Here is a 27,351-nt window from a genome sequence, read left to right as displayed (position 1 = left end):
TTCTGTGGATCCTTCAAATCGAGAGGCAGCCATTTTTCAAATTTTTAAATACGTTTAAAACTATCAAAAACCGCATAGAAGCTGACGTCTGGTTCTTCCGCCACCTACTGCACCATTTGTCAGTATTTACCACTCCGTTTCTGAAATCTCTGGATCAAAATTTCGCAAACCAACGTTAAACACTGTTTTTTTAATCACATTATCATTGCAAAATGCCTGGTTTATTTTCCGAAATGTACATCAATTCCTACCTTCTAATAATGGGTGTTCACAAAGTTTCGTCTGATCGTCGAACATTGAAACATAGGACCTAGTTTATCTTGAGCATGCAAAGTTCGATTTTTCTAGTCTGTCATTAAATAACAGTGGAATATGGGAAATCCCATTTTTCAACGTGCGATATAAGTCAATATCTTCGGGGTCGGGATATTTTTGAAATATTTTCAACCATATTTCACAGAATTTTCAATCGATTTCAAAAATTTAGGTTAAATTTATTTTTTGTAAGATAAGGTTTCTAATTCACTGCAATAATATGTGTTCTGGAGTTCAGGCAAGGCATGAAAAATGTCATATGCTGTTCTATAACAAAAAACAATCCGAGTAGCACAAATTTTTATTATCTATTGAATTGTACACATATCTTAATCCTATAAAACATATCTGAATTAATAGTATTTACCATCTATTAAAATTATTACCTCTACCATAGTCGGGACCGGGGCCACCAAACCTAGGATTACCACCACCAGGCCTTGGTAATAACCGCTGTGATGGTTGATCACCAAATGGCATGTTATCTCTTGATGCGAAAGAAGGACCACCCCTTGGTCCTAACGAATCTCGATTACCACCTACTGAACCACCAGGACCTCCAAACGGTCGTTCAGGTCCTTTATAGCCCCCATCAAACCCTCTATCTCGCCCGTTGAAGTAATTGTCAGAACCACCAAAACCTCTGTCTGGTCCCATTGCCTCTCTATCAAATCCTCTGCCAACTCCGCCTAGTGGTCTATCAGGTCCTGAGCCCACACCAAACCCTCTGTCAGGTCCCCCGAAATTTCTTTCTTCTGGAACCATTCTTCTGTCAGCTCCAACCATAGGTCTGTCAAATGTTCTATCCATCTCCATAGGTCCTCTGAAAGTTCTATCATAATCTCGATCAGGACCTCTATTGAAGACTCTGTCTTGTCCCATCGGGCCCCTGTCTTGTCCCATCGGGTCCCAGTTTTGTCCCATCGGGCCCCTGTCTTGTCCCATCGGGCCCCTGTCTTGTCCCATCGGGCCCCTGTCAAAATCTCTGACTGGCCCTCCCAAGTCTCTATCGAATGGTCTGTCTGGACCTCGGAAATCCCTCTCATAGCCCCTGTCAGGTCCTCCACGGTCCCGTTCAAAGCCTCTACCAGGTCCTTCAAAACCTGGCCTTCCAGTGCCTCTATCTAGTCCTAGTGGTTCTTCGAAACCTCTGTTTGCAGCTGAGAAATTTCGTCCTTGATCCCCTCTGGGTCCCAAACCTAGTTCTGTCCTTGATCCTGAAAGATCTATATTCGACACTGACGGTTTATCCAAATTTCCCGGATTGAAGTACAATTTTCCCGCAGTTCTTGCCGTTGGTGAAGCTTCAAAGTCAAGAGGTTTATTTCCACTATTTGTAGAAGTCATGCTCTTCACATTATTCACAATGCTGGTTAAACTTGCGACATTAATACTACTAAATGCAGAGAAATCTATAGAACTAGCCATTGTGCTGGGAGCGTTGACTGATGGATTTTGACTGGGTTGGCCAACACCCAGACCCAACAAATCTATATTTCCAGAATTGGCAGTGGTCTTGCTGATGCTACCCATCAGATTAGAAATGAGGTCTTTAGCGCTACTCAATTCAGGCTTCGCTTTGGAGTTCTCAAACTTCATACTTTCCTCAACAATCTTTTTACTGTGTGCCATTTCATTGTCTTTAACATTCTTCGAAACAGTTTTCACAACGTCTTCGAATGTGTAGTCTTCCTCCTCGGAATCTTCATGTACTTTTTCGGTGGTTTTCTCAGACTTCTTTTCTGCTTCTGCCGGTTCTTTCTCATCTTTTTCTTCATCGTCAAATTTCATATCTTCCTCGTCAGATTCTATTTTAACCAAATCATCCTGAGTGGGGTTCAAACTTCCTAATCTATTCGAGAATGGACTTTCTCTGTTCTTTTTACCCTTGTGCGTCGATTCTTCGTCTTTACCTTTACCAGTGGGATCGAGATTTACAAACTTCCTCAACCTTTCTACCCTCTCTGGTTCTTGTAACTCCAACTTCTTCAAATAATTTATAAGATTGTGCTGTTCGTCTGTACAGAGGTCTTTGAAATTCTGCAAGAGAGTCTGCAAGTCTGAATCAGATAAATTCTCCATGTTGCTCACAGAATTTTTTCCAGAACTAGGAGTCAAAGGTTCAGTGAGTTTTTCGAGACTAACAGACTCCTCTTTCTTTGCTGAACTTGGGATAACTGTTTTCTCTTGGGACACTGGATCGGTTTTGGTGGGGGAAGGTAACAAATTCCCTCCGGCTAGTTGCTGCAAAAAGTTTGCTGTCGTGACAGGTTTATTGGAATTTTTAGATGCCTCTGCCATACCAACCTGAAATGAAATTTTAATAAATATGCTGAACATTTTTTCCAAGTTTTTTATACGAGTATACAAAAGATCTGGTGAACTTTAAAAGAAACGATTTTATTAGAATCAATTTATTCATATGACAGATTACAGAGATGGATTTTTTCAACATAAAGTGCTGTTAGCTTGCTATTTGTTATGGAGTCCTTAATAAGAAAGTATTATGTTCATTCAGTCAGCTCTTCAGGTTTGTCTGACTATAGGTTCGTTCCAACCTTGAGTCACAGATTTCCAACTGTTTGTAAATCGTTGTCAACGCGCATGTCTGGTAAATATTGGTTTCTGATTAATTTGAAATTTCTGATTGGAACAGCTGATACTTCAACTGAAGTTTGGCATGGAATTTCAACATAACCTTTAAAAATAATTTGGGAAAGAAAGTTTTTAGCTTTCTACTACTCCATCTTAAATCAAAAAAAGGGGATGAGGGAATCTTGCAAAGAAAGGAAGGAAGTAATCAATTTGAAAATAAGTAACTCTATACATGGATGTGTAGATCATGCAAAGAAGTAACTTTCAGACACAAACTGAAAGAATGTCCTCCTGAAACAGCTACTTTCATATAAACCTTGAATTACACGAAAGAAAAAAAAATTCTTTCGAAACAAATACTTCTATATGAACACTGAATTATACAGAAGATACTTTTCTCTACTCAGTTTTTATTTCAAACATTCCACAACGAATGTCACTCATAAAAATATAACCCCTTCAATTCTTTAAAAATAAATCTAATCAAGTGTATTTCTGGAGAGTAAAAGAAGGTTGCAGTATTTTATATCTCTATTCTATTTACTTATCAACATGGAACTGGGAGGTCACCGCAATAATTAATTTGTGTAATTAAAGATGTTCATATTATAGGTTCACTTAAAGAATTCCCAATTTTTCCTGCGCCAGCAAATACATAATTTATTTTATAACAATTTTTGCAGGTTATGTTGTTTGTAAGTTGCATGAACATAAAACAGAAACAGTAATACGGAATACGCATGCGTCAGATTGATCGTTAGAAGATAATCCTCAAACCATTCTGATAGATTTCGAACAGGTTTGAATCTTGGATGGAACAGAAAACTGATAGTTTACTAATGGTTGGAAACTCACGTTGGAACGCAATCACATTACTGCGCAGAATCCTGACTGTCAGAAACTGTTTCTGACGCTGGTTGGAACGAACCTCATGAGGCAGTTTGCTGCTCAGTGCTGTTCTGGTTATCAAAGAAGCAAAACAAATGTAAATATGGAAGACTATTTAGCAGGACAAATTATAATAGGTTCTATCAGAATTGTCTTCAGACTGACTGGGAAATTATTCTATCACATAATGATCCTTTCCCTTTATTTCACAACATCTTAATGGATGTATTTGAGGCATCATTCCCTATACAAAAAATCAAAATCAAACAAAAAAAACCGTTGAATATAATTGAATCCCTAACAAGGGAGCTCGCAGGAATGGGCAGATCTATGTTATCATTGTGGCTACAAGTATTATATGAAGAAGGGGAAGATGCACAAGAATAATTTTTTTTCATCAAGCAAATTGATTCCAAAATAAACAGGGCAGCTACTGTTAAAATACCGTGAGCTATGAAAAGAGGCTTTCATGGATCCCTGGGAGCTGCTTTGCACATATATCAGACAGCCCTTTTTTGGAGCACAAAAATCATTTGAAATAAATCTCTAGAACAGACTCCCCAGAAGGCAATTCCATATTTAATATGGGGATCTATTAGAGCGAAATAAGCTGTTCTTGAATGGGAGTAGCCTAGTTCTCTAGAAATCACTCTTAGTGCATAGCAATAGCAACCTGAGGCAAGCTTCTTGCTTAAGTTTATTGTGTGATTTTTAAATTTCAGTTCATCATTAACGTTCAACCCTAGAAATTTATAATTATGTACCCTGTCTAAGATTTTGTCACCAAGGCAGATCTCAGGTAAGTTGCAGTGGAAGGTAAGTATGCTAGTTTTATTGATATTGAATGATAACTTATTGCAGTCGCACCATTCTTTGATTTTGTTGATGTCAGCTGAGATGGCATCTTGAAGGGTAGGAATGTCCTTGTTGTGCCATAATAAAGTGGTGTCATCAGCAAAGAGAGTAATTGTGGCCGTTATATCTATAAAAGCTAAGTCATTTATGTAGATAAGAAACAAAATTGGGCCAAGGATCGATCCTTGTGGTACACCACATTTGATAGTTTGAGCAGAGAAACACTCGGTTGTTTTAACTACCTGTTTGCGACCTGATAAGTACGAATGAAACCAGTGGAGAGTGTTGCCTCTGAAGCCATACTGTTGCAACTTATTAAGAAGGATCTCATGGTTGACACAGTCGAAAGCTTTCGATAGATCACAGAAAATAGCAGCGACTGCTTCTTGAGCGTTATATTCGGAGCATAATCTCTACATGCAGTTAATTCAGTAGGATGTCCACTGCGCCATCTGCAGACAAAGTCAGGAAACAACTCCACAAACGCATACTCTTTGGTGTGAGTCAGAATAATAAACAATCAGGGAAACAAAGTTGTTGGCTTTCTGCTACTCCATCTTTCTTTCCCAAAAATTAGTGCATATGACATGCCCAAGTTCAGGAGAAAAACACCATACTACTTGCCTCTCATGTGAACCTACAACTTTGTAGGCATGTGCAGTACCTAGTCTTAGGTTCACATGAGAGTCAATAAGGTGTTTTTCACCTACCTACAAAGTCATAGGTTCAGATGAGAGGCAACGGGCAAGATATTTTTCACATGAACTTGAGCATGTCACATGCATCTCTCATGCTCAAGTTCAGGTGAAAAACTTCTTGCCCTTTGCCTGTCATGTGAGCCTACAACTTTGTAGGTAGGTGAAAACACACCTTATTGACTCTCATGTGAACCTACGACTTTATATGTATGTGTAGTACCCCGACCCAATATTTTGTTGGTTTCTTATGCAATACTCACCACAGCATTAATAAGTTGCTCCAACTCTGCTTGTGTAACGTCAGTCTTTCCTTGTGCAACAAGTGCGTTGGCTATTTGTTTAGCTATTGCTGCTTTATCGACAGTACCAATGCCGGGAACAGAAACTGGCGTTACTTTCGGCAACAACTTCTCCCTCTGACGTTTCCTCTGCCCCGCTAAATGAATCAAACCAGCAATCTTCTTGATGGCTTTCTTGAAAGCTCTTTCCTGTATCAAATCGACCAGCCCTGCGAGCATCTGGCCCTTCAGTTTTTCCTTGACCGTCTCGAACAGAACGCAGTTTATATCGTTGTCTAATAGTGCTTCCGAACTGTTGGCTTCTTTTTTCTCTAGAGCGAGTGCCTGTGCAAGCAAATCTATCACTTTAGGACCAAGCGATCCCAAGCGTTCTTCCAGAGCAGTCAATATTCGAAGAACGTCAACAACGTTGACTTCACCGTCATCGTCTTCCTCTTCTGGTAGAAACATGGACCCTTCTTTTGGTATAACAGGATTTCGAGGTACTTCTTGAATGATTACAGGCTTTCGAGTTGCATCACGCATAATTGGAGGCGGTTTGTAGAATTCCTCCATTGGTATTGGTACTCTGTAAGCTGAGAATATACTATGAAGGGACAAGTTGAAAATTTGTTTTGTGTACAGGTAAAAGTAGGTAAAAGGGGTTTTCATTTGTATATTTATAATAAACCATGATAAAGTGAAACAAGGTCTTCCCATTAATAAAATACAATTTTCAAAGCTCTCGCTTTTGTCAAAAAGTGACACTGAAAATGCCAAAGATTGCCATACAGCCACGATGGAATCAACCAATACTTAATGAAAATTCAAAACGTATTCAAAAAACACTTTATTGTGAGATTTTCACCAAACAGTTTTACAAAAACGCAGTAAGTGTTTCACTATAGAAATGCTTCTAAAAATCTCAACTAATGTCACTAAGATTTTATGCAAGGCTAGTTATAGGGATTTGTCCCATCTTTTATATGTGGAACAGGAGGTTCCAAAAGGATGAGGGAATCTTTCAATGAAAGGAAGGAAGTAATCAATTTGAAAATAAGTAATTCTATACATGGATATGTAGATCATGCAAAGAAGTAACTTTCAGACACAAACTGAAAGAAAGTTCTCCTGAAACAGCTACTTTCATATAAACATTAAATTACACGCCGGAGTAATAATCGAATCTTCGCTTACAGCACGTCAAATGAAAGGACAAAAAATCCAGAATTAATTGACGAGAGAATACAAAGATGGCGCAACATGTCAGAAAGACATTAAGTCACAATTTCACTCATGATATTTGGATCTTAACGTGCAGCACATCAAATGAAAGAGAAACGAATGCAGAATGTTATCGACAAAGAAAAAACAAAGATGACGCAACATGTCAGAAAGGAACGAAGCCACATCTCCGTTAATGACAATTGAATCTCAACGTGCAGTACATTGACTGAAAAAAAAATGCAGAATTCATCGACAGAGAAAAAAAAACAAAGAAAACGTAACATGTCAGAAGGGCAATGAGCCGTATTTTCGTTAATAATGATTTGTTCTCAACGTACAGCACATCAAATGAAATGGAAACGAATGCAGAATTCATCGACAGAGAAAAAACAAAGATGGCGCAACATGTCAGAAGTGCACTAACCTGCTTCTTCGTTAATAAAAGTCGCCTGGTCACGTGCAGCATATCAAAGAAAAAACAAAAGAGGCAACCAAAAGGGCACTGAACCATATTTTCGTCAATAATAGTTGGATCGTCGCATTTGACATGATTCATTCACTCAAAACTGAAATATTTAGAAGATACCAAAGGAGATCTCACGGTGACTATAAGTTCTGGTATGCTTTGTTAGGTATCGAATGATGCGTGCAATTTCGTTAATTCCAGCGACATGATTATTCCAAGACATATTGGTGTCCATTTGAACCTCAAAAAACTTATCGAAGCAGAAGGTGGAACCCCAAAAAATAGGAGATATAGTACACCAAGTCAGTGAAGAGCGGCATTTTTCTGCCGAAAAATGTTTGAATTTCTTCAAATTTTCCAAATATCTGTAACAGAAAGACAAAACTCAGCTGCGGAACGCTTCTATCTACTAAAGTTAAGTATGTGTCGGTAGTGTGTAACGAAGGTTTCCATTAAATTCACTGGTTGCGCCCTCTGGAGGATGTTTGTTGCGATACACCATAGATGACAATATTTATTGTTTATCATTTCGAATCCGTTGAATACAAGGGGTTTGGAAATAGAAAAAAACAACGTTTTAACGCTTTGTAGACGTGTTTGATGCTCTATGACCAACACCCGTTATCCATATTTTCATTATTATCCCGATTGTATGACCACCGAACATTCAATATTATCGGGATTGAAGGGAGCTGATAGGTTGGGTGGAGTACCAAGGTGGCCGATAGGTTAGGTGGAGTACCAAGGGGGCACGCTGGATGGAACGAGTATCGTAGCGATTTAAGCGTGGAACTCCGCCCCTCGGCGGTAATTCTGGAGTAGTAGAAAGCCAAAAACTTTCTTTACCAAAAATTTTGATATGATTTGATACGATACTGTTATTTGAAAGGCCTCAGCCGAACCAATATGAAAGCCGAGCTGGTTTCTACCCTGGGCGGGCCTACTCCTTCGTTTACAACAGTAAAATATTGGGTAAGACTTTAAACGAGGCCATACAACCTACCAAAACGAGCATCCACAAAGCTGTACTAAATGATCGTCTACTGAAAGTTCGTGAGCTAGCAAACTTAGTAGGCATTTCAAAAAGCGCGGTACATCGTACATTATGTGAAAGCTTGGACACGAGAAAGCTATGTGCAAGATGGATGCCGCGTTTGCTCACACTCGAGCAAAAAGTGTCCTGAAGATGTTTCAATCGAGTATTTAGCGAAGTTTCACAGCACCAAAGCAGTATTCTTGCGTCATTTCATAATCATGGATGAAACATGGGTCCATCAATTTACATCTGAGATGAAAGAACAATCAAAACAGTAGACTTAAAAGGAAGAACCGGCTCAAAAGAAGGCGAAGACCGTTTCATCTGCAGGCCAGGTCATAGCATCTTTTTTTGTTGAGACAGGTACTTCTGGGACCACCCTCGCAATTCTAATACCAGAAATATCATTGTTACCTCTACAGAAACTCACAATTTTTTTTTTCGGAGGAATGAATTCTTACTTTTGATGAGATTTTTTGTTATCAACTATTTCCCTACCAATTATTCCAGACTATTTAGACTTTTTCAAAGTTTTTTGTTATCGCATGGTTTTCAGATCATTTGATCTGATTTGCAAAGTTTAAAAAAGAGGCGGAAAAAATCCATTCAAATAAAATATACCTTTCTCTCTCTCCCAAGGAAGGTCTGCGACGGTTCTAACTCTCTCTTTCGCCCTGAGATCCCTCTCGAACGAACTCTCTCTATAAGGCATTCTTTTCCTTTCCGAATCTTTTCTCTCCCAAGACCGCTCTCTAGAACGTGACCTCTTTGGAGCATCTTTAGAGCCTTTGTAATCCCTCCCCCTCTCAAATTCTTTCGACCTCGACGAATTCCTTTCTCGATCAAATTCCTTGGACCGGGGAACATCTCTTGAACGAACTGACGTGCTGCGGTCTCTCGATCTAGACCTGGAATGTACGTCACTGTACCTATCTCGAGATCTAGAACGTCTAGCAGGACTTTTATCTCTCGACCTTTTGGTTCTAGGGCTCAAAGATCGTCGTTTTTCTGATGATTTACTCTTTGCCGCCATGTCCTCTTCCCAAGGACTGCGGGATCGTTTCAAGGATGGAACGTCATCATCTTTGTCATCTATCAAAATAACTTCATCGTCTTGATCGGGTTGTGCGGCCATAGGGAGACGCTTGGGACTCGTCTTTGCTAGTTGTGCTGGAGCACCGATCGTGAATTTGATCGGATTGATTTTTTCAGGGAGTGCTAGCCTGTTATGAATCAAACAAATTAGTTGACTATTCAACAATTCTCAAATGCCACTTCGAATTTTGTCCTTACCTCCTTCTCAAAGCATCTTTTCTATTTCTCACTTCGTCACTATGTAACTCAACCATTCTCTTGTTCCAAAATTCAATCCATTCTGGTTTGAAATCGTGTTTAGCTACGTCAACTCCTTCAGCTTTCAATTCTTTGTATCTGAAATATACACCAACATGACAATTTTGCAAAATAATAATAATGAATGCATTTAATTGACTCAAAATTACACGGACAAAAACACGCACAAAAACATACACAAAAATACACGCAAAATTAAACACACAAAAACGCGCACACACATACAAAAATAAACACAAAAACACACGCACAGAAACAAACGCACGCACGCACAAAAAACAAACATACACACGCACAAAAAAACACACAAAACCACGCACAAAAACCACAGAAACAAACACACGCACAAAAAACACACAAACACACGCACAAATACACACAAACTCACGTACAAAAAACACGCAGAAAAACATAAACACACGCAGAAAAAACAAATACACGCACAAAAATAAACATACGCACAAAAAACAAACAAACACACACGCACAAATACACACAAATTCACGTACAAAAAACACGCAGAAAAACAAACACACGCACAAAAACATAAACACACGCAGAAAAAACAAATACACGCACAAAAACAAACAAACACACACGCACAAAAAACAAACACACACGCACAAAAACACTCAAACACACGTACAAAAAACACATGCCCAAAAAACCAAACACACGCACACAAAATACGCGTACAAAAAAATGCACAAATAGGCGTACAAAAAAATGCACAAACACACTTAGAAAAAATGCCCAAACACGTACAAAAAATGCACAAACACACGTACAAAACACACACGAACACGTACAAAAAACACTCAAACACGTACAAAAAACACACAAACACACGCCCAAAAACACATAAACGCACGCACAAAAACACATAAATGCACGCACAAAAACACATAAACGCACGCACAAAAACACAAACGCACGCACAAAAACACATAAACGCACGCACAAAAACACATAAACGCACGCACAAAAACACATAAACGCACGCACAAAAACACAATATACAAAAATACACGCACAAAAACATAAACACGCGCATAAAAACATAAACACACGCATAAAAAACAAAAACACACATGCACAAAAAATAAACATACACACGCACAAAAAAAACCCAAAACCACGCACAAAAAACACATAAACACACGCACAAAAAATAAACACACACGCACAAAAATATAAACACACGCACAAAAAACAAACACACACACGCACAAAAAATAACATACGTACAAAAAACAAACACACGCACAAAAAACAAACACGCACGCTCAAAAAAACACGCACGCACAAAAAATGCACAAACACGTACAAAAAATGCACAAACACGTACAAAAAACACACAAACACACGCACAAAAACAAACACACACGCAGCACAAAAATATAAACACACGCACAAAAAACAAACACATACACGCACAAAAAATAACACACGCACAAAAAACAAACACACGCACAAAAAACAAACACACACGCACAAAAACATACACACACGCGCGCGCGCACAAAAAACACACAAACACACGTACAAAAAACACAATAACACGCCCAAAAACACAAACACACGCCCAAAAACACAAACACACGCACAAAAACACAAACACACGCCCAAAAACACAAACACACGCACAAAAACACATAAACATACAAATACATAAACACACAAACACAAAAAAAAACACACACAAAAAACCCGAAAAATAGCTTTCACAGTCATCTCCGGCCATGAAAGTTTACATTCTTTGAACTTACCTTCTGTTCCAGAATTTCTTCCACTCCTCATTATACTGAGGATGTTTTTCTGGATTCTTCTCATGCTGTTTCAATGTCTTCTGCAAATCATTTTCTATGGCCCTGGCAAGTTTTCTGTATTCCTCAATTTTTCTGATTTGTTCTTGTTCCTGTTCAGTTTTCTTATCAACATGTTTTTGAACAGGTACGTTCCTTTGGTCCCTTCTTGGAGATGGAGATCTGCGCCTCGGAAATGGAGATCTGCGCCTCGGAGTTGGAGATCTGCGCCGCCTCGGAGATGGAGATCTGCGCCTCGGAGATGGGGATCTACGTCTTGGAGATCTAGATCTTCGTCTAGGCGATGGTTGTCTTCGGTTCGGGATCGGAGATCTACGCCTGAAAATTAAATTTATAACTTTACGAAATCTAAGAAGTATAGAAATTCCGATGCTCACCTTGAATATGGAAGAGACCTCTCATTTCTTTGGGGTTGAGGAGGCTCTCTTTTCTTGTCAAACTTGTGAGCATCTTTACTTTTACCGTCATCATCATTCAATTCACTGCTGGAAATACTGGAGACACTTGACAACGACCTTCTTCTTCGCTGATCCGACTTAGGAACTGGTCGGGTGCCTTGAGAACTGGCAGGAACTTGAGCCTTGCCTTGCGGTTGTGTAACAGGCTTCCCAGCTGCCTGAGCCTTAGGCGTTTGTTTCTGGCTGGGTGGTACATAAGCAGGTTCCTGTTTTCTAGGATTTGTCTGGGCATTTCCCTTTTTTCTTGAAAAGGGTAGGCCCACCACTGGCGGAGAGGGATCTTTTTTCTTGAACGGTTTCTGAATAAATGTTGATCCCCAGTTATTGACGGAAGAACTTTCATAAGATTTTTCGTCTGAAAAAAATCGAAACATTAATAAAAGTCAATATCACTCTGCTATGAAAACATTTTACCTTCGAGAGATTTTGTTAACTCGTCATGAACGATCAGTTCTTCAAAAGTATATCCCGACCGTTCTGAGAAATGTTTGCCTTTGACAACGATTTGAAGATAGTGCATTCTATCTTTATCAAACTTATCTTTCTCAATGGGATATGGCTTCAGACGTCCAAATTTCTTTTCAATACCTTCGGCTATCTTTTGCAGAGTGATTTGCCAGTTTCTCTTGTACTGTTTCGTCATGTACGGTGCCAGGGCACGCCAACACGTTGGAAAATGCTTTTGCAAGTACTAGAAAAAAACAGAGCTATTCAAAATATTCAGGAATCTTATACTGAGGAAATGTTTACCTGAGAAATGTGGTTGTAACTAGCAAGATGGGTCAAGACTGTACGCGGGTCGCCTCTTTTGTCGCATAAAATGCATAAATATAATGGTTCCTTCGAGATATCGTCATCCTGAAGCTCCAACAGATACTCCAAAGCAACCAAGGGACCCACTTTGAATCCATCCAAGCGTTCCTAAAAACAATTTTTTTAAATTCAATGAAGTATATTTCTTTGAAACCAAAAACAAGTGACAAAATTATTTTCATTTTAAATCAAATCAATCACATGAAGTTTGCTTTAAATCTTCTTGCCATCCAGGTACTCAATTTTTGTTCGGCAAAACGTAAAGCAATGCCAACGCCAGGTTCTGGTCCGATGGAGCTGTTTCCAGCACCCTCCTTTGCAAAGGAATCAACAGCTTCATTGTCTTTCAGGCCAGTATAGCCAGGGATCCAGACCAGAGACAATCTGTTAAGTCTTCCTATGGAGGAGAGCCGTTTTTGGCAATTTTCTACCATCCCAAACAGCCCATTTGTACCCAAGAAATCATTACTACAATATCGGAGTGAAAGATCACCTTGCTAGGTATAAATTGGTAAAGTTAAAAGCATTTCACAAAAAATACCCCAAGTGTAATTGAATGATATTCATCGATTCCTTGATATCGATGTAAATCATCCTCTGAACAAAATAACGCCGGCCGCCACTGGTCTTCGTCAATCTACTGTGACTTGGCCAAGATCGCGCTCAACTATTGCGCTTCGCGATCGTTCTAGACGTCACGTGGCTTCGAGAGACTACCCTATTGGCTTTCAGAGACTTCCATTGCCATATATAAACACTGCCAACAGGCATATCGAGGAAGTTTAGTTGAAAGTGCGGTACGAAGTGATCTTATAAGGCGATAGGCATTTGAACATTAGTCTGAAGACTCAGTTAAAGTATATGTGTTGTATTTTCAGTGAAATAAAGTCAAGCGGGAAAAACTCAACAACATCAACATTTTTGAAAAAAAGATACAGACTTGGTTAGTGTTACATAATTTATACAGCCCACTATTTCTGTGTACCGTGTGAAATTTATCCAGCACTACCTGAATCTGTGATGACCTGCCAACCTCTTCCTCGAATCCGGGCGGAACAGGTTCCCCAGGTGCAATTTCCAGAGAAACAACCTCTTCGGCAGGTTCTTCCTGCCGTTGTGTTTCGAAATGCCGATTTGTAGTCGCCAAACTCTGGTTGTGACGTTTTCCAACTTCGTGCTGGAATACTCTTCCCATGACGGGGCACTCACACGCTCTACAATACCAATGTTCGACTCCATTGACGTAACTGAGTTCAAATATATTGTCATACTTTCCATTCTTGAGGATAGCTTTGAGGCTAAGTAGACGTTCCTGTTCGTTTTCCTGAAAAACATCTTTATGAATTACTTGCAATTACATATTTCCGTACAAGCTATAGATGAGAAAGTAATATAATTTTGAGGTATTCTTATCCCATAATCATTGCAGTTGATTTCGAAACAATTCCATGAACAATAAACTAACCTACATACGGCCCCAGAATTTTCCATTACAAAAACTTGTTTATACCATCATAATCGGTGTCACACCAAGAAAACCAATATGAAACGATTTCAATTCAGCTTATTGCTATACATAAGTCTTTCACAAAGTGGGCGATGGCAATTTAAAATTTGTTTTTTGCTTTTAACACAAACTATACCGCTCCTTTCGCTTAACACGCGTTTCTTCGTGTAACGCCATATAGGGGACTAGACAGTAATTATTTCCTGCCCGATAGTTGTCAAAGTGTACAATAATAGTTGGCTGTAAGCTTCAATGCGAAGCGAGAAGTTTCTAGTCTCCATTCTCGAGAGTTCTAGGCCCGCCCGCTGCCTCATATAAAAGCGCGCGGGCCATCCAGCCAGTAATGTTATTCGACGATATTACGAAAACAAGTGAATTTAGTTAGTGGCTAGGTATTGGAAAGGTCAAGGAACTCGAAAAGTTGGTCCCCCACAATTTGAACGATCGACATCAATTGTCACGATTCGATGTGTGTTCTTCTCTGCTTCCGATCCTTTTTTGGGTCCGATCGTCACGTGTGATGAAAAGTAGGTCCTCTACGACAACAGGAGACTTCCAGAACAGTGGTTGAACAGGATAAGCCATCCAGGAACCTCCCAAAGGCGAAAACTCACCAAAAAAAAAACATGATTTATGTACGGTGATCAGCGGCTGGTGTGATTCACCGTAACTTTCAGCAACCGGGCCAAACAATCACAGCAGCGTCCTATCCTGAGGAAATCGATCACCATACTCTCCAGACCTCTCGCCAACTTTGTACCATCTTTTCAAGTACTTTCTCACCGGTAGAACCTCCACCAATCAGGACCAGGCAAAAACGGCCTTCTTCGACTTCATCGAATCACGAGCACACAAACTTTATGCTGACGGAATTAATCGACTCGCGTTATGTTGACGACTGAGCATCGATTCAGATGGCGCTCATCAAGTTGAATGAGTATTCACTGAGATATTACAGTTTAAAGTAGACTCATAGAAAGGAACAAATATTTTGAAACAATTCAATAAATAACAAAATATAAAAGATACATCTTTTAATTTCAGGCAATGTTCAAATCGTAGCAATTGTGATATTACAAATATTAGAGTTGAAAAACTGTACAAAGCGGACGCACGAGGCAGTTGTGTCGAGTCGGACGTCGAATCGGCATTTGCTATACAGATTGTTTTTCACATAAATCACGCACTTTCACGAGTAGCTAGCTGGTCGCCTGGAAAACCTCGACTCACGCTCATCAGAACCACGAGACGATTAGTTTTTACGATTTGAATCATTTATAGTAGTGGAACCTCATGCTGACAAATGAAGCTTTCAACTGAATATCACCCTCTCACATCCAGGAAAAATTGCACGAGAAACCGTGGATCAACTATAAAAAAAATAGCTAGCTGGTCGCCTGGAAAACCTCGGCTCACGCTCATCAGAACCACGAGACGATTAGTTTTTACGATTTGAATCATTTATAGTAGTGGAACCTCATGCTGACAAATGAAGCTTTCAACTGAATATCACCCTCTCACATCCAGGAAAAATTGCACGAGAAACCGTGGATCAACTATAAAAAAAATAGTCGCCAATGGATCAGCGGGGCGTTTAACATCCGTTTCAGAAAAAGGAGGAAGATGAAGGATAGTTGAAGAAGTTGCAGTAATCACGTTGAGAACATGATGGAGAAAGATTAGATTCAGAAAAAAAGGCGACGAAAAAAGCTCAGAACAAGTAAAAGAACAGTTGTATTTGGCTTTCTCAAGAGTCTTTATCCTTGAAGATGAGCCCCGAAGTGGTTTTTTTCATAGGTACTGTAAATTCAATTTCTATTGCATATACAATATAATGAAAGATTATGATTGTAATAAACTTTAATCGCTGGTTTTTTGAATAAATAAGTGATTTCCTGTGTGTAGGATTATATTATATTAGAGGTCAATATCACGTACAAGCTACAGGCTTCAGTGATCTTCATGTTAATTTTCAAAGTTTTTTTTTGTAATTTCTGGATGAACCTCAACCCCCCCCCAAAAAAAAGACCGAGATACTGTTTGAAGTGAATAAGGCAAAAAATAAGAATCGAGTTGCTCTTCTTTTTCTTTCCTAGACAGCAAGATGAAGCAAGTTCTGAGATAGGGTCGACACCTTACCATAATGCAGTAATAACTGAGCTAGAGTTCGAGAATCAACACTCATATAAACCATCTGTAAATCTGAGACCCCTGCATAGGAATTTTTGGAAATGAACAGAGGCTCGCTTTCTACAAAGAAGGGATCCTTAAATGCGAGGGACACTTGAGAGACGAGGCAGAAAAAGAAGGCAAGCAATAATCACAGCAGAAAGAAAATGAAGCTCATAAATGACAAATGGACAGCAAGAAATATACGTACTGTGATCGAAGAGGGTGAAAAGGAATTGACCGAAAGATCGGGCCTGTCGATCACAAATTAGATAACGTTTTTGTATTGCCGTTAACCAGTTGTCGCCCCCTTACGAACTGCAAACCTCAGAAGTTTAAACTTGTGAGAGGTAACATTAACCATTTAATGCGCTGAGTTTGACTTGATTAGTACCAAGTAGGATACAATTATTAACTTGTACTGAGCTCATTAGGATTTTCTATCCCTACAAAATGATCCGTGGTACCGCAAGTAATGGCTTTTCGTCTAACTTTTGAAATTGCTACAAAATATTTCGCTGATCTACGTAGACTTATTAGTTACACTGAATCCATTTTTGAAATAATTTGATTGCTTGCTCTAAACAACATACCGACAGTAGTATATGTTTAGAAGTATAGTATTAGTTTCATTTCCAAGATATAAGCAACACAGTTCTTAAGTAATGAATACGAAAGCTTTCTACACCATTTGGGGGGTTATTGATTACATTTTAATGCGTAGCAATATAATATCGTTTACATTTTTATATAAGTAGTAAATTTGCACCACGTTCGATTGATTTTGTTGCTTGTACATATGTAATTATTTGCTAATTTACGTTTTATTTCATAAATTTCACATTGATAACCTCAAACGTGTGAATTCAGTTTGAAAAGTAAAAGTATTATTACTGAAAACAGTGTTGACGACGTAAAATTTTCATAGTTTCATGATTCCACCTCCATTTTCACCGCTCTACAAAAACTGATGTGAATATTTCGCACCTTATGTCGTGGATATTGCCTTTCAAGAAAATCATATTTACTCAAGTCACTATCATTCCTGTACCTTTCTCTTCTTTCTTCTTCAAAGTTTCTTTTTGTATTTCTAAATATTGACAAATTCTCAATAACGTATTAGAAAAAATGGGCTTGGATGTTCATTGTGATGTTTTGAATCCAAATCATAGGAGATATATATTTATCATAATATCAAATATAAGATTTACAGTGCTTGACCTTGAATTACTTCGTATGCCCCTTGTTACACTACTTTTGTAAATGACAACTTCATGACTTTCATATTTTCCAAATGTACGGTTCCTTGGCCAAAATCCAGTTGTAGTCACCGACCATTTTTTTCCTGGGTTAGGTATACAATCGATTTAAAATGATAGAGTAGATTTAGATTTCTGTTATATAAAAAAAAATGTTTTTCTATGTTAGCATACGTACTTTTAAGCCTAGCAGCTACCTCCCCTTCTTTTTATTTCAGAAATAATATATCGGACAATAACATATAAACCCAAAACATCCCAAGACTGAAACATCTCACACAAAAAATCGCGATACAAACATATGTCTGAACTAGACGCCTTTCTGAAACACATCAACAGCGTGAGACCTTCCATCACTTTCACAATGGAGAAGGAAATCCACAATGAATTGCCATTCTTAGACGTTTTGGTGAAGAGGACCGACACTAAGTGGGAAACATCTGTATACCGAAAACCCACTCATACGGGACAGTATCTGAACCACGAATCCAACCACCATCAATCGACAAAAAGAGGAATCATCAAGACTCTATTAGACCGTGCTTTTGGGCTTTGTAATACAAAGGAAGGTCTCGAGAAGGAACTAGACATCATCAAAAGTGATCTTCAGCGGAATGGATACTCCAAAGCGATGGTAGAAAAGACTTTGGCCAAAAGACAGCAGGAGCCTCGCAAGGAAGAGAAGCCGTCACAACCAGTGCTTGCACTTCCCTACATCAGAGGATTATCGGAGAGGATAAGAAGAATTGGTTCCAAGTACAACATTAGAACCTGTTTTAGATCCGGTAACACTATCCGTAGCAGCCTCACGAAAACCAGGCCCCCAAACGCGGACTGCGATTCCAAGAATTGCATTTACCGGATACCCTGTGAGTGCGGAAAATCCTATATTGGTGAAACTAAGAGGCCATTGAATATTCGCATTGCCGAGCACAAGAAGCACACACAGCGAGGAGAAACCAGCAAATCAGGAATAGCAGACCATGTTTGGACCCATCAACACAACATCGAGTGGTCCCAAGCTGAGATCTTGCACAGAGAGGAACATTGGTTCAGGAGAAAATTTAAGGAAGCCGCATACATGTTGTCCAACAACGTATTCAGCCAGGCCAGCGTAGATATACGAAACATATGGAAACCCATCATCAAACGAGAAATGACCAACTCCCGCCAAATCGGTCATCTCTCACGGAATCAGTGAAGCGGAAAATGGAAAGTAAAGAAAGTGAAAGTATTTCAACGACCTATAAAATAGTCATCTCTCGGAGGAATCAGTCCAGTCATCACCCGAAGACGATTGTAGATACCAACAATCCAAACGTCGTGAACTAACGTGACTTGGAATCTCTACACTTTTTTATTTTTTTAATTTTTTTTTTTTTATTTTTTTTTTATTTTTTTTATTATTTTCTTTTTGCATTCCTTTAATTTTTATTTATTCAATTATTATATTTTTACTTGTAGGTTATTTTACTATCATTTCATTTCAGGTTTATTGTTGCTTAATATAATTGTTATTTTCAACTATTCTTTTTTAATTATTCTTTTTTACTTGTTTCAGGGATTTCAAATCATTTTATATAATAGACAATGGAAGTCCGAACTAGTGAAATTCATCACGAAACATTGTCAATCACCTTCAAACAAACAAACATATGTCGATAACCCGTTCAATAATAAAAAAAAAAAAAGGAGATTTCTCGAATAATGATCTAATAAATTTGAGTGCAGCAGGACTCGGTATTGAGATACCAATTCTCTTTGCAAGTACTATAGGTAATCGAATATTTTGGATGAATAATATTTCCGACTATATTAAAACCATACCAAAAAATATAAGACGATGCAGCATAGTTTTGTAGATAACTAAAGTAATGTACATAAGATCAAAGACTCGTCAAATAAATTGAGATACTATTATAAAAAGTTGAAGAAGAAAATTGTAGCTTTGTTTCCGTAAATGATAAGTTTTCTGAAGTTAACCTCCCATCTCTTCAATGATTTGAATAGATACGAAGTTTTTATCAGTGTATTTTTTAGCAAAATCATACTAAAAAATGTATAATTCCGTCAAATAAATATTGAGGAAATTATTACAAGTGTATTACAAGTAGATTGCTTCCAGTTCACTATATACTCACATTGTTACACACACCAGATTGTAAGTTGTGTAGAAAAGTACACAACTCAAATTTTTCAGTTTCTCATACAAAATAGACCATTCAAATGAGAATGATCCATAATAAATCCATTTGAAACAATACCCTGTCAGCTTAAGATCAAAACCATTAACCGCACATACTAAATAGATGAAATGGTCGTTTACTAAAAATTTAGTTGTCTATTTCAAAAGTTTCGACAAAGTTATTGATGTTGACCGCAACACGTATTTTGCCATACGATAGCATCTTCTGGCGTCACAATACTCAATGTATATGTAACTGCATTACATATTCAGAGGTTGAAGATTCAATTACTTTATTATAATTGAGTACATTTTTAATTATATGTATGGAAACCAAATTATCAAATTGAACTCCCATATGGGTAGGACTATATGATTGAGCTGGTTTCTAGTGATTACACAGTTCCTCAATAACGTGTACAGGAAGTTGAACAAAGGTAAAAAGCCGCTAGGTATTTTCATAGACTTAAGTAAGGCATTTGATCTGGTAGATCACGAAAATCTCCTAACCAAGCTTGAAATGTATAGAATCAGGGGATTAACCCACAAATGGTTTGAAAGTTACTTAGAGGGTAGATGCTACAATGTAGAAGTCAACAAAAATAAATCAGAATCTAAAAATTGTTCCCTCAGGGTTCTATATTAGGTCCACTTTTATATACAATATAAGCAAATTATTTTTATAGTGATCAGTTCGTTATGTATGCTGATGGCACATCTTTATTGATAACTCAGGAAAATATTAAAGCCACAGTTAATAAAGCATCTGATGAAGTAAAAAGAACCCTAAAGTTATTCTCAGACAAGTGTCTCTTGTTAAATGAAAGAAAAGCTGTGCTTATACGTTTTAATCATTCAAGAATCACTCCAAATCATAGTTTACTAGCAACGTCAATTAATGGATCAATTCAACAAGAGGAGACAAAGTTTTTGGGTTTGAAGATAACAGAAAATCTCAAATGGAACAAGCATATTGATACGATTTGTAAAAAGATATCCTCAATATCTTATTGTATAACTACGCTGGAATATGAATAGATTATTCTTTTTAATGTACTACCTTGCATACTTTCATTGTAACATTTCCTATGGTATTATAGCTTGAGAGAATCTAGTGATTGTTCCAGAATACTCAAAATTCAAAAAAGAACCATAAGGTATAAATCAGGTGTTACTAAAAACTCATCTTCCAAAACCTCAGAATATTGACTGTTAGAAGTATATACATTTATGAGATACTAAAATATTTAAAATCGCACATAACCAGTTTTCCTACTCTTAATGGTAATAAGAATTATAATACTAGAAATTCCCTACAGTTGGAAGTGCCAACACACAGATTAGTTGTATCTGAATCATGTCCCAGGCTTATGGTCATTGTGTAATAAACTTCCAATTTAATAACGATCTGTTGAATAAATAGCAGATTATTTTAGTTTATATCAACTATGTAGTTGTATCTTGTGCACGGAATTTGTATTTTTAATTTTGTATTTGTACACGTTTTGATATAAGTACGCAATGTCATCTATAGATGATCCAACTGAATAATTATTATTATTACACCAACATGTATTGACTGGTATAAATTGCAAACCTGATAGTTATTTGGTTACATGGATCACGCTTATTTAAAAAGTTTTCATCGGACTGTGTTTTTGTTGGCAAATCACGAATCTGAAACCAAAACATGACAGTTTGGTGTAATACACCACAAAATATATCAGAGACTTCAGATTCGTGTAACCAAATATTCCACTATCATCGGCAATTGACAAGTCCCTTGTTACCACAGAAAATAATGATAAAAGTTCATTACATGGATACCCAAGAAAAGGAAATGATGAACAGTAGAATATATTTTTTTTATGTTTCCATTCCAGACTATTATGCTTTATACATAGTAGCTTTGTAATTTTATCACTGAATGATGTTTACTTGCATCAAATAGAGAAAAAATGTGAAGTTATGTTAAAAATCCCTGAATGACAGGGCATGTAACTGGTAGAAAACTTTAAAATTTTGTTGACTATGGGAAATTCGCTTATGCGAATTTCATTTACTTGAAATTATAAACACTGAATTGTTACCAAAAAAAGGCATATTGAGAATTGAAAATTCAATTATTACTTACCTACTAATTCTGAAATATACTAAATATACAGTTTATAATGTCACTATGAGGAAAAAATACGTATAAAGAATAAGTACCTGTTTAGTCAGAGTGGAGTACATGATTGGAGGATCATCTTCTGTACCGGGAGCACAGGGTTCCATTATTTATTCACTTTACACTCAACACGTTTCCCAAAAAGAACAGATATCCAAGAATACTTTTGTTCTGCAAAAGATAATGGTGTATGAAAATACTGTCGACAGACTTACCCTCGAAAAGTTGTTATCTAGTGTAACTTACCGTTGACCAAAAATATATATATAATTACTAAGGGAGGAATTTCATTTTAAATTTACCGCCACACAGCACAACACAAAATGGCCACCTAGTCAAAGGTACTCTCCTTGTTCGCTTTTTATGTGTAAAAGTATTGATAAATCATTAAAAGTTGACAAAACTATAATCGAATGGAATCAAAACATGATTAAAATGTTTATCCTGGCCGACTCGGTATTCAAAGTTGTCTACTTGACAATCCTATTGACAATCAATGGAAACCTGAAAGCACATCTCGCTGAGTTCTCACCTGAATAAGTCGGTTTCAGGTAATTTCAAATTTTCTTCAATTCAATACATCATCTCAATTTGAAATTGAAAGTTTCAACTCCAGTTTTCGAAATACGGGCTCCAATTAATTCTACCAGCAAATCTATTACACCACTGACTAGAATCCGGAGATACGCATCCAACCAACTATCGATTTTTGGTTTCTCTCTCTCTCTCTCTCTCTGATTTCTATGGTTTGTTGCTTGTTGCTTCTCATATGAGAGCATTTGGCCAGGCTCCTCCTGTCCATAGTGAACAGAAGCTTCGTCCGGGGGCGCAGCGGTCTTGCTCAAGGCAATGCACAGAATCATAGACTTGCATACGATCTCCAAGTAACGGCCGAATCAATCAGAAAATCATAGACTTGATCAGGCTTTGGACTTTTTGACTGGCATTCTGTGATGTAGGATGTTACTCATAAACGAAAAATTATCCAACCCAGAAATCGAAATTACACTGAATTACGTTCAATTGTACTGCACTGCATAATGCCAAGGAACATCTCAGTATATAACTGTTAATTTATGATGATACGATCTAAAAATAGCACATACGATAGCATTTCAAAAAACATTTCGTACATCACTTCATTATACTAGCGTAAAAAATTATTTCACGTGACATGAATATGCATTCGGTTTTCGCTACTTCATGAAATATGGATTAGTTACAGTAGACAAAAATGTTGACAAATAGCAATAAAACCGTTTCATATTTATTAAAAATTTACAAATTCAATATTTTATTGCAAACTAGACGAAAAGTTTTGCAGCATTACACTGATAATCTGCTATATTTTATCTAGCAAAAACGATACATCAAAAAATGTATATAACAGGCATCAAGTAACAATTCTTGGTAAAAAAATGACGATTACCAAATTTTGAAGTACTCATAATCATTTTATTTCTCTGACACCAAGAAAAAACTACATTTATGACTTTTTCTAATTAAGCTACAAGCTATTCCGCCTTCTAATCATATATTATTATTGTTGTGAAGGCGAACATAGTTACGTGAACATCGTTTAAATATTGTGGAAAGAGTAGTGAAGGTCCAAAAACTGAACGTTGTGGAATACCTAGTTTTATAACCCGAATATTCGAAATTACGTCCATTTCGAATTTTCAATTTCTTATAAGTATACGGTCAAGCTTTGGTCGGATTCAGATTTGAAACCTTGAAAAATGACAGACCAGAAGCGTTCTACAAACCCTGGTAAGGTGACAAACAAACTAGTTAGAACAGTATCAATAAAACCGTTTTTATATTGTATCCGAACATGTTTTCCATGTTTCTACACTGTTCCCACTGTTTTAGAATGCAAACTTTTTCAACATGTTATTTGTAACGACTCATCTTTCGAACCCCATAGATCAAATCTTGCCATTAATTTATTTTGCTTTTTTTGAAAACACGCTTGTTATCATGTATTAAAACATGAACAAAGTGATCGGAAATATTTAGTTGAACATTACACTGATGTCTTGATTTTGGGGGACAATGTAGTAAGTCAATGAAGGTCGATCAAGCTCAACCTTGTAAGGCCATTTTTATTGATAAAACCTTTGTTTTTCACCACATGATGTAACGCGAAAATGATCAAAAACAACATTGAAGTATTTAGAACTTCAAAAATTCCTCTTAAATGTATCTTTCATGAAGTTCTTGCAGAAGATATCAATGTTGTAGATTCCGAGAGAGAGAGAGAGGAATATTCTTTATTGTCTGAAGAAAAAAATTCTTATTGAGAAAGGAAATTTTATTTGAATTGTCCTCCTGTTTCAGGAGGACTTTCTTTCAGTTTGTGTCTGAAAGTTACTTCTTTGCATGATCTACACATTCATGTATAGAGTTACTTATTTTCAAATTGATTACTTCCTTCCTTTCTTTGGAAGATTCTCTCATCCCTTTTATTTTTGTATCAGATGGAGTAGTAGAAAGCCAAAAACTTACTTTCCCAAAAAGGAAATTTTATATTGATAGTTTGAAAAATAGACACATAATAAAACACATATCAGCCAGAAAATATAACAAAACATTAAATGAGTCAGAAAATAATGAATGAAGGTGAATCATATAGAATGATACATCAGACCAGGGTAATTACACTAACACAATACTTTAGTATTGGAATTGAATCCAATATAAAGTGTTTCGTTAAAATACTCAGCAAAGCAGAATTATGGTTTCTCAGAGTGATAGATTGTTATATATTTCACAACCATTGTACGTACATTGTACACAATTCGAAAATACGTTACTTTGAGAATTTGGAGGGCAGGTTAGATGTTGAGGAAAGATAGTTTTTACAAAAGTAAATATTCGGAAATATGTTCCTTTTAGAATTTGGAGGTCAGGTTAGACTCAGTTAGGTTAGGTTGACTTATAGAATTTCAAGAGACTTGACAATAAGAGAATGAAAAGGGATAGAAAAAAGTACGATGATATGGAAAAAGATGTGTTGAATAAAAATCGTTTATTGCTTACAGTAAAAGGTAAAATATGACATCATACAAACTTTGGCAGGCTATATCTCGAAAACTAATTGAGTCCGACAAAAAATAAAAAGTGTTCTGAATTCCTTCCATCACCTAGTATCATCACAAAAAAAATCGCGAAAATCCGTGAGTATACCATAAAGTAAATTTTTCCCATGTGTTTTCTTATCAGACATGCAGTTTGTAATATGAATAATGGTTATACTGCCAGAATACTTAATGGTCACACGGGTATCGTATTACCGTTTTTGCTTGAATAAAATGGCCTCCTTGCGACTGTCACTAACCCCTCTGAAGGCAATACCGTAAAGCAGGTGAGATTCGATTACGTTGAACAGTCCGGGTTAATTGGATTTAACGCAAAATGCTGAATATCCAGATGCTAGTTTGCTTTTGAGAGACTAAATATAATCGTCTACCGAACCTAGGAATTTAGGGAACCGACAAAATGACAACAATCAACATGATTATTCAAAATAACTCTCTACAAACATGTCAGACTGAATATCAATTGTTGCTTCATGTAAAAAATGAAATTTTGATTTTATAGTTGTGCAATCGCAAATGGTGGTGTATATTATCACATTTTTGACACCGTCATTTATCAGTGGGTGTGACCTGCATTTACAGAAAGGGAAATTCAGAACTTTAATGATCTTTTCACACTATGTACGTCTGATTGAAATATCTTCGCAAACCTAGTAACTATGCACTTATATACCTTACATTCACTTTTATAACTCTCGATGGAAAATTTATGAAATGAAACACCAGGTTAAGGACTAGAAGTCATTTTTTCACTAAAAGAAATAGTAAGAACATCACTTGTCCTCAGTGTGGCCATTTTAATTGTTTCAGGTAAAGGAGTTTTCAAGTCTTCTACAATAATATTTTGGAACTTCACATCAACAGCTTTCAAGACGCCACTCACTTGTGTATTCTCGTGCATGTTAATTTCACATCGCTTATTGGTATCTATAAAAAAAATAACTATCAGAACATTTCATATCATTAATGGGTACACTTACCACAAGCTGAAGAAAGAAGATTAAGAAACCTTTCCCGCAGAAAAGCGTTGGCCTTCTTTTCTTCCTCGTTCAACATACTAGGTACTTCCGTATTTTGAATCTCAGTAAAGCAAATTCCAAGATTCTAATGTTTACCTAACCAAAAATATACCTGTTATGTGCTATGACCTAACCACAGTATTTCTGTATACAAAATACTGTGACCTAACCTAGAATAAAACTGTTCTTCTTCTTTTTCCATTGATGGCTTTAGTTGATAGGACTATCCAGCCAGGAGTTTTAGAATCAAGTTGCTACTACAGGTGGATTTACACTAAAACAAAGTTCAACTGTAATTTAAAGTAAATTAACAAGCGATGGCCGACTGTGAGGTCATCGCTTGTTAACTGACTTTAAGGTGATGCACTACGGTTACGTGTATGGACACTACAATCACAGTATTTCTGTATACAAAATACCGTGCTACAATCATGATCGGCGAAGCACGGCATGCGCACAAGTATTAGGTCTGTCTTGATCCCTATCCATAGTGAACAGAAACGTTTTCCGGGGACGCAGCGGTCTTGCTAGAGGCAATGATGCCACACAAAGTTTTTTTTTCAACAAAAACACTTGTTTTTATTGCCTCCTTTACGATAGGCCTTCAAATAAAAATTATACAAATACACATATTCATACATCGTTTTTCAGAAGTATACTTTTTTAAAAAATGATATATAAAACTTCCTATGTATTTGTAACTAACATTACTGCAGTTTCACCCTACATCGATATTTAAGAAAAAACACAATAAACGTGTATTCATTTGAAAATGTCTTCCACCACGTAGTAATAACGGCTACATCCATCAGTTTATTGCATTTTTTGGGTTTCGTTTCTGTATGGTATTCTCTCTACAAAAAGATCCATCAGAAATTTATACAAGGCTAGCTACAGGGATTCATGCCGCCTTTATTTGTGGAGCAAAAAATGTTTTTTTATTTTGAAAACATTGTGCCTTATCCACAAAAAATATAAAAATCATTTTAATACCATCTCAACTTGTAGTACACGTCAGTCTTACTTCATTTCCCTTCCAATATCTTTTGTAGCCCTTACACAAAATGCTATTATTTACAATAGCAAGAAGTTATTTAATCACCTTACCATTAATTCGAGGCGAAAATATAATG

At 37.0% G+C, this 27,351-nt stretch overlaps 2 protein-coding genes and 1 long non-coding RNA gene across 6 annotated transcripts; 1 reads left to right on the top strand and 2 right to left on the bottom strand.

Moving 5' to 3' along the window:
• Positions 1-598: 598 nt before the first annotated feature.
• On the bottom strand, positions 599-22,819 carry LOC111505402 (uncharacterized protein CG7065). Of its 4 annotated transcripts, none has more exons than XM_023160195.2 (11): positions 22,631-22,819; positions 22,140-22,269; positions 13,818-14,132; positions 12,746-12,916; positions 12,410-12,686; positions 11,915-12,350; positions 11,481-11,855; positions 9,652-9,789; positions 8,980-9,581; positions 5,612-6,225; positions 599-2,622 (listed from the first exon to the last, which is right to left on the bottom strand). In XM_023160195.2, exons 2-11 carry the CDS (start codon positions 22,203-22,205, stop codon positions 679-681), a joined length of 4,938 nt encoding a protein of 1,645 aa, XP_023015963.2. In that variant the 5' UTR covers positions 22,206-22,269; positions 22,631-22,819; the 3' UTR covers positions 599-678. The 4 variants fall into 4 exon arrangements, with proteins under 4 accessions (XP_023015963.2, XP_023015964.2, XP_023015965.2 ...); XM_023160196.2 differs by lacking the exon at positions 22,631-22,819 and adding an exon at positions 22,345-22,589; XM_023160197.2 differs by lacking the exon at positions 22,140-22,269.
• A 2,191-nt stretch (positions 22,820-25,010) lies between these two features.
• LOC141480833 (uncharacterized) lies at positions 25,011-26,417 on the top strand. The gene is made up of 2 exons (XR_012464585.1): positions 25,011-25,148; positions 26,010-26,417. It is a non-coding gene; the product is annotated as an uncharacterized lncRNA (long non-coding RNA).
• Positions 25,115-26,319, bottom strand: Gemin7 (gem (nuclear organelle) associated protein 7). Its single transcript, XM_074171494.1, has 2 exons — positions 26,180-26,319; positions 25,115-26,126 (listed from the first exon to the last, which is right to left on the bottom strand). The coding sequence occupies exons 1-2, from the start codon at positions 26,253-26,255 to the stop codon at positions 25,927-25,929; spliced, it is 276 nt and encodes a 91-aa protein (XP_074027595.1). The 5' UTR covers positions 26,256-26,319; the 3' UTR covers positions 25,115-25,926.
• Positions 26,418-27,351: the final 934 nt, after the last annotated feature.

The sequence above is a fragment of the Leptinotarsa decemlineata genome, unplaced genomic scaffold, assembly GCF_025532065.1.
Source record: "Leptinotarsa decemlineata unplaced genomic scaffold, Ldec_3_MD MMD2_tig00000010_RagTag_RagTag, whole genome shotgun sequence".
NCBI classification, from domain to species: Eukaryota; Metazoa; Arthropoda; class Insecta; order Coleoptera; family Chrysomelidae; genus Leptinotarsa; species Leptinotarsa decemlineata.
Note: the sequence above shows the minus strand (reverse complement) of the source record. Positions and strands in the feature narration are given on the sequence as shown.

Excerpts from the sequence above, each read along its gene's own strand:
- LOC111505402 (XM_023160195.2), bottom strand. The coding sequence starts at position 22,205 with ATGGAACCCTGTGCTCCCGGTACAGAAGATGATCCTCCAATCATGTAC. Across the intron at positions 9,582-9,651 it reads AAAGATGCTTTGAGAAGGAG|GCTAGCACTCCCTGAAAAAA; the intron begins GTAAGGACAAAA and ends GATTCATAACAG. Across the intron at positions 2,623-5,611 it reads AGCAACTTATTAATGCTGTG|GTTGGTATGGCAGAGGCATC; the intron begins GTGAGTATTGCA and ends ATTTCATTTCAG.
- Gemin7 (XM_074171494.1), bottom strand. The coding sequence starts at position 26,255 with ATGTTGAACGAGGAAGAAAAGAAGGCCAACGCTTTTCTGCGGGAAAGG. Across the intron at positions 26,127-26,179 it reads TCTTCTTTCTTCAGCTTGTG|ATACCAATAAGCGATGTGAA; the intron begins GTAAGTGTACCC and ends TTTTTTTTATAG.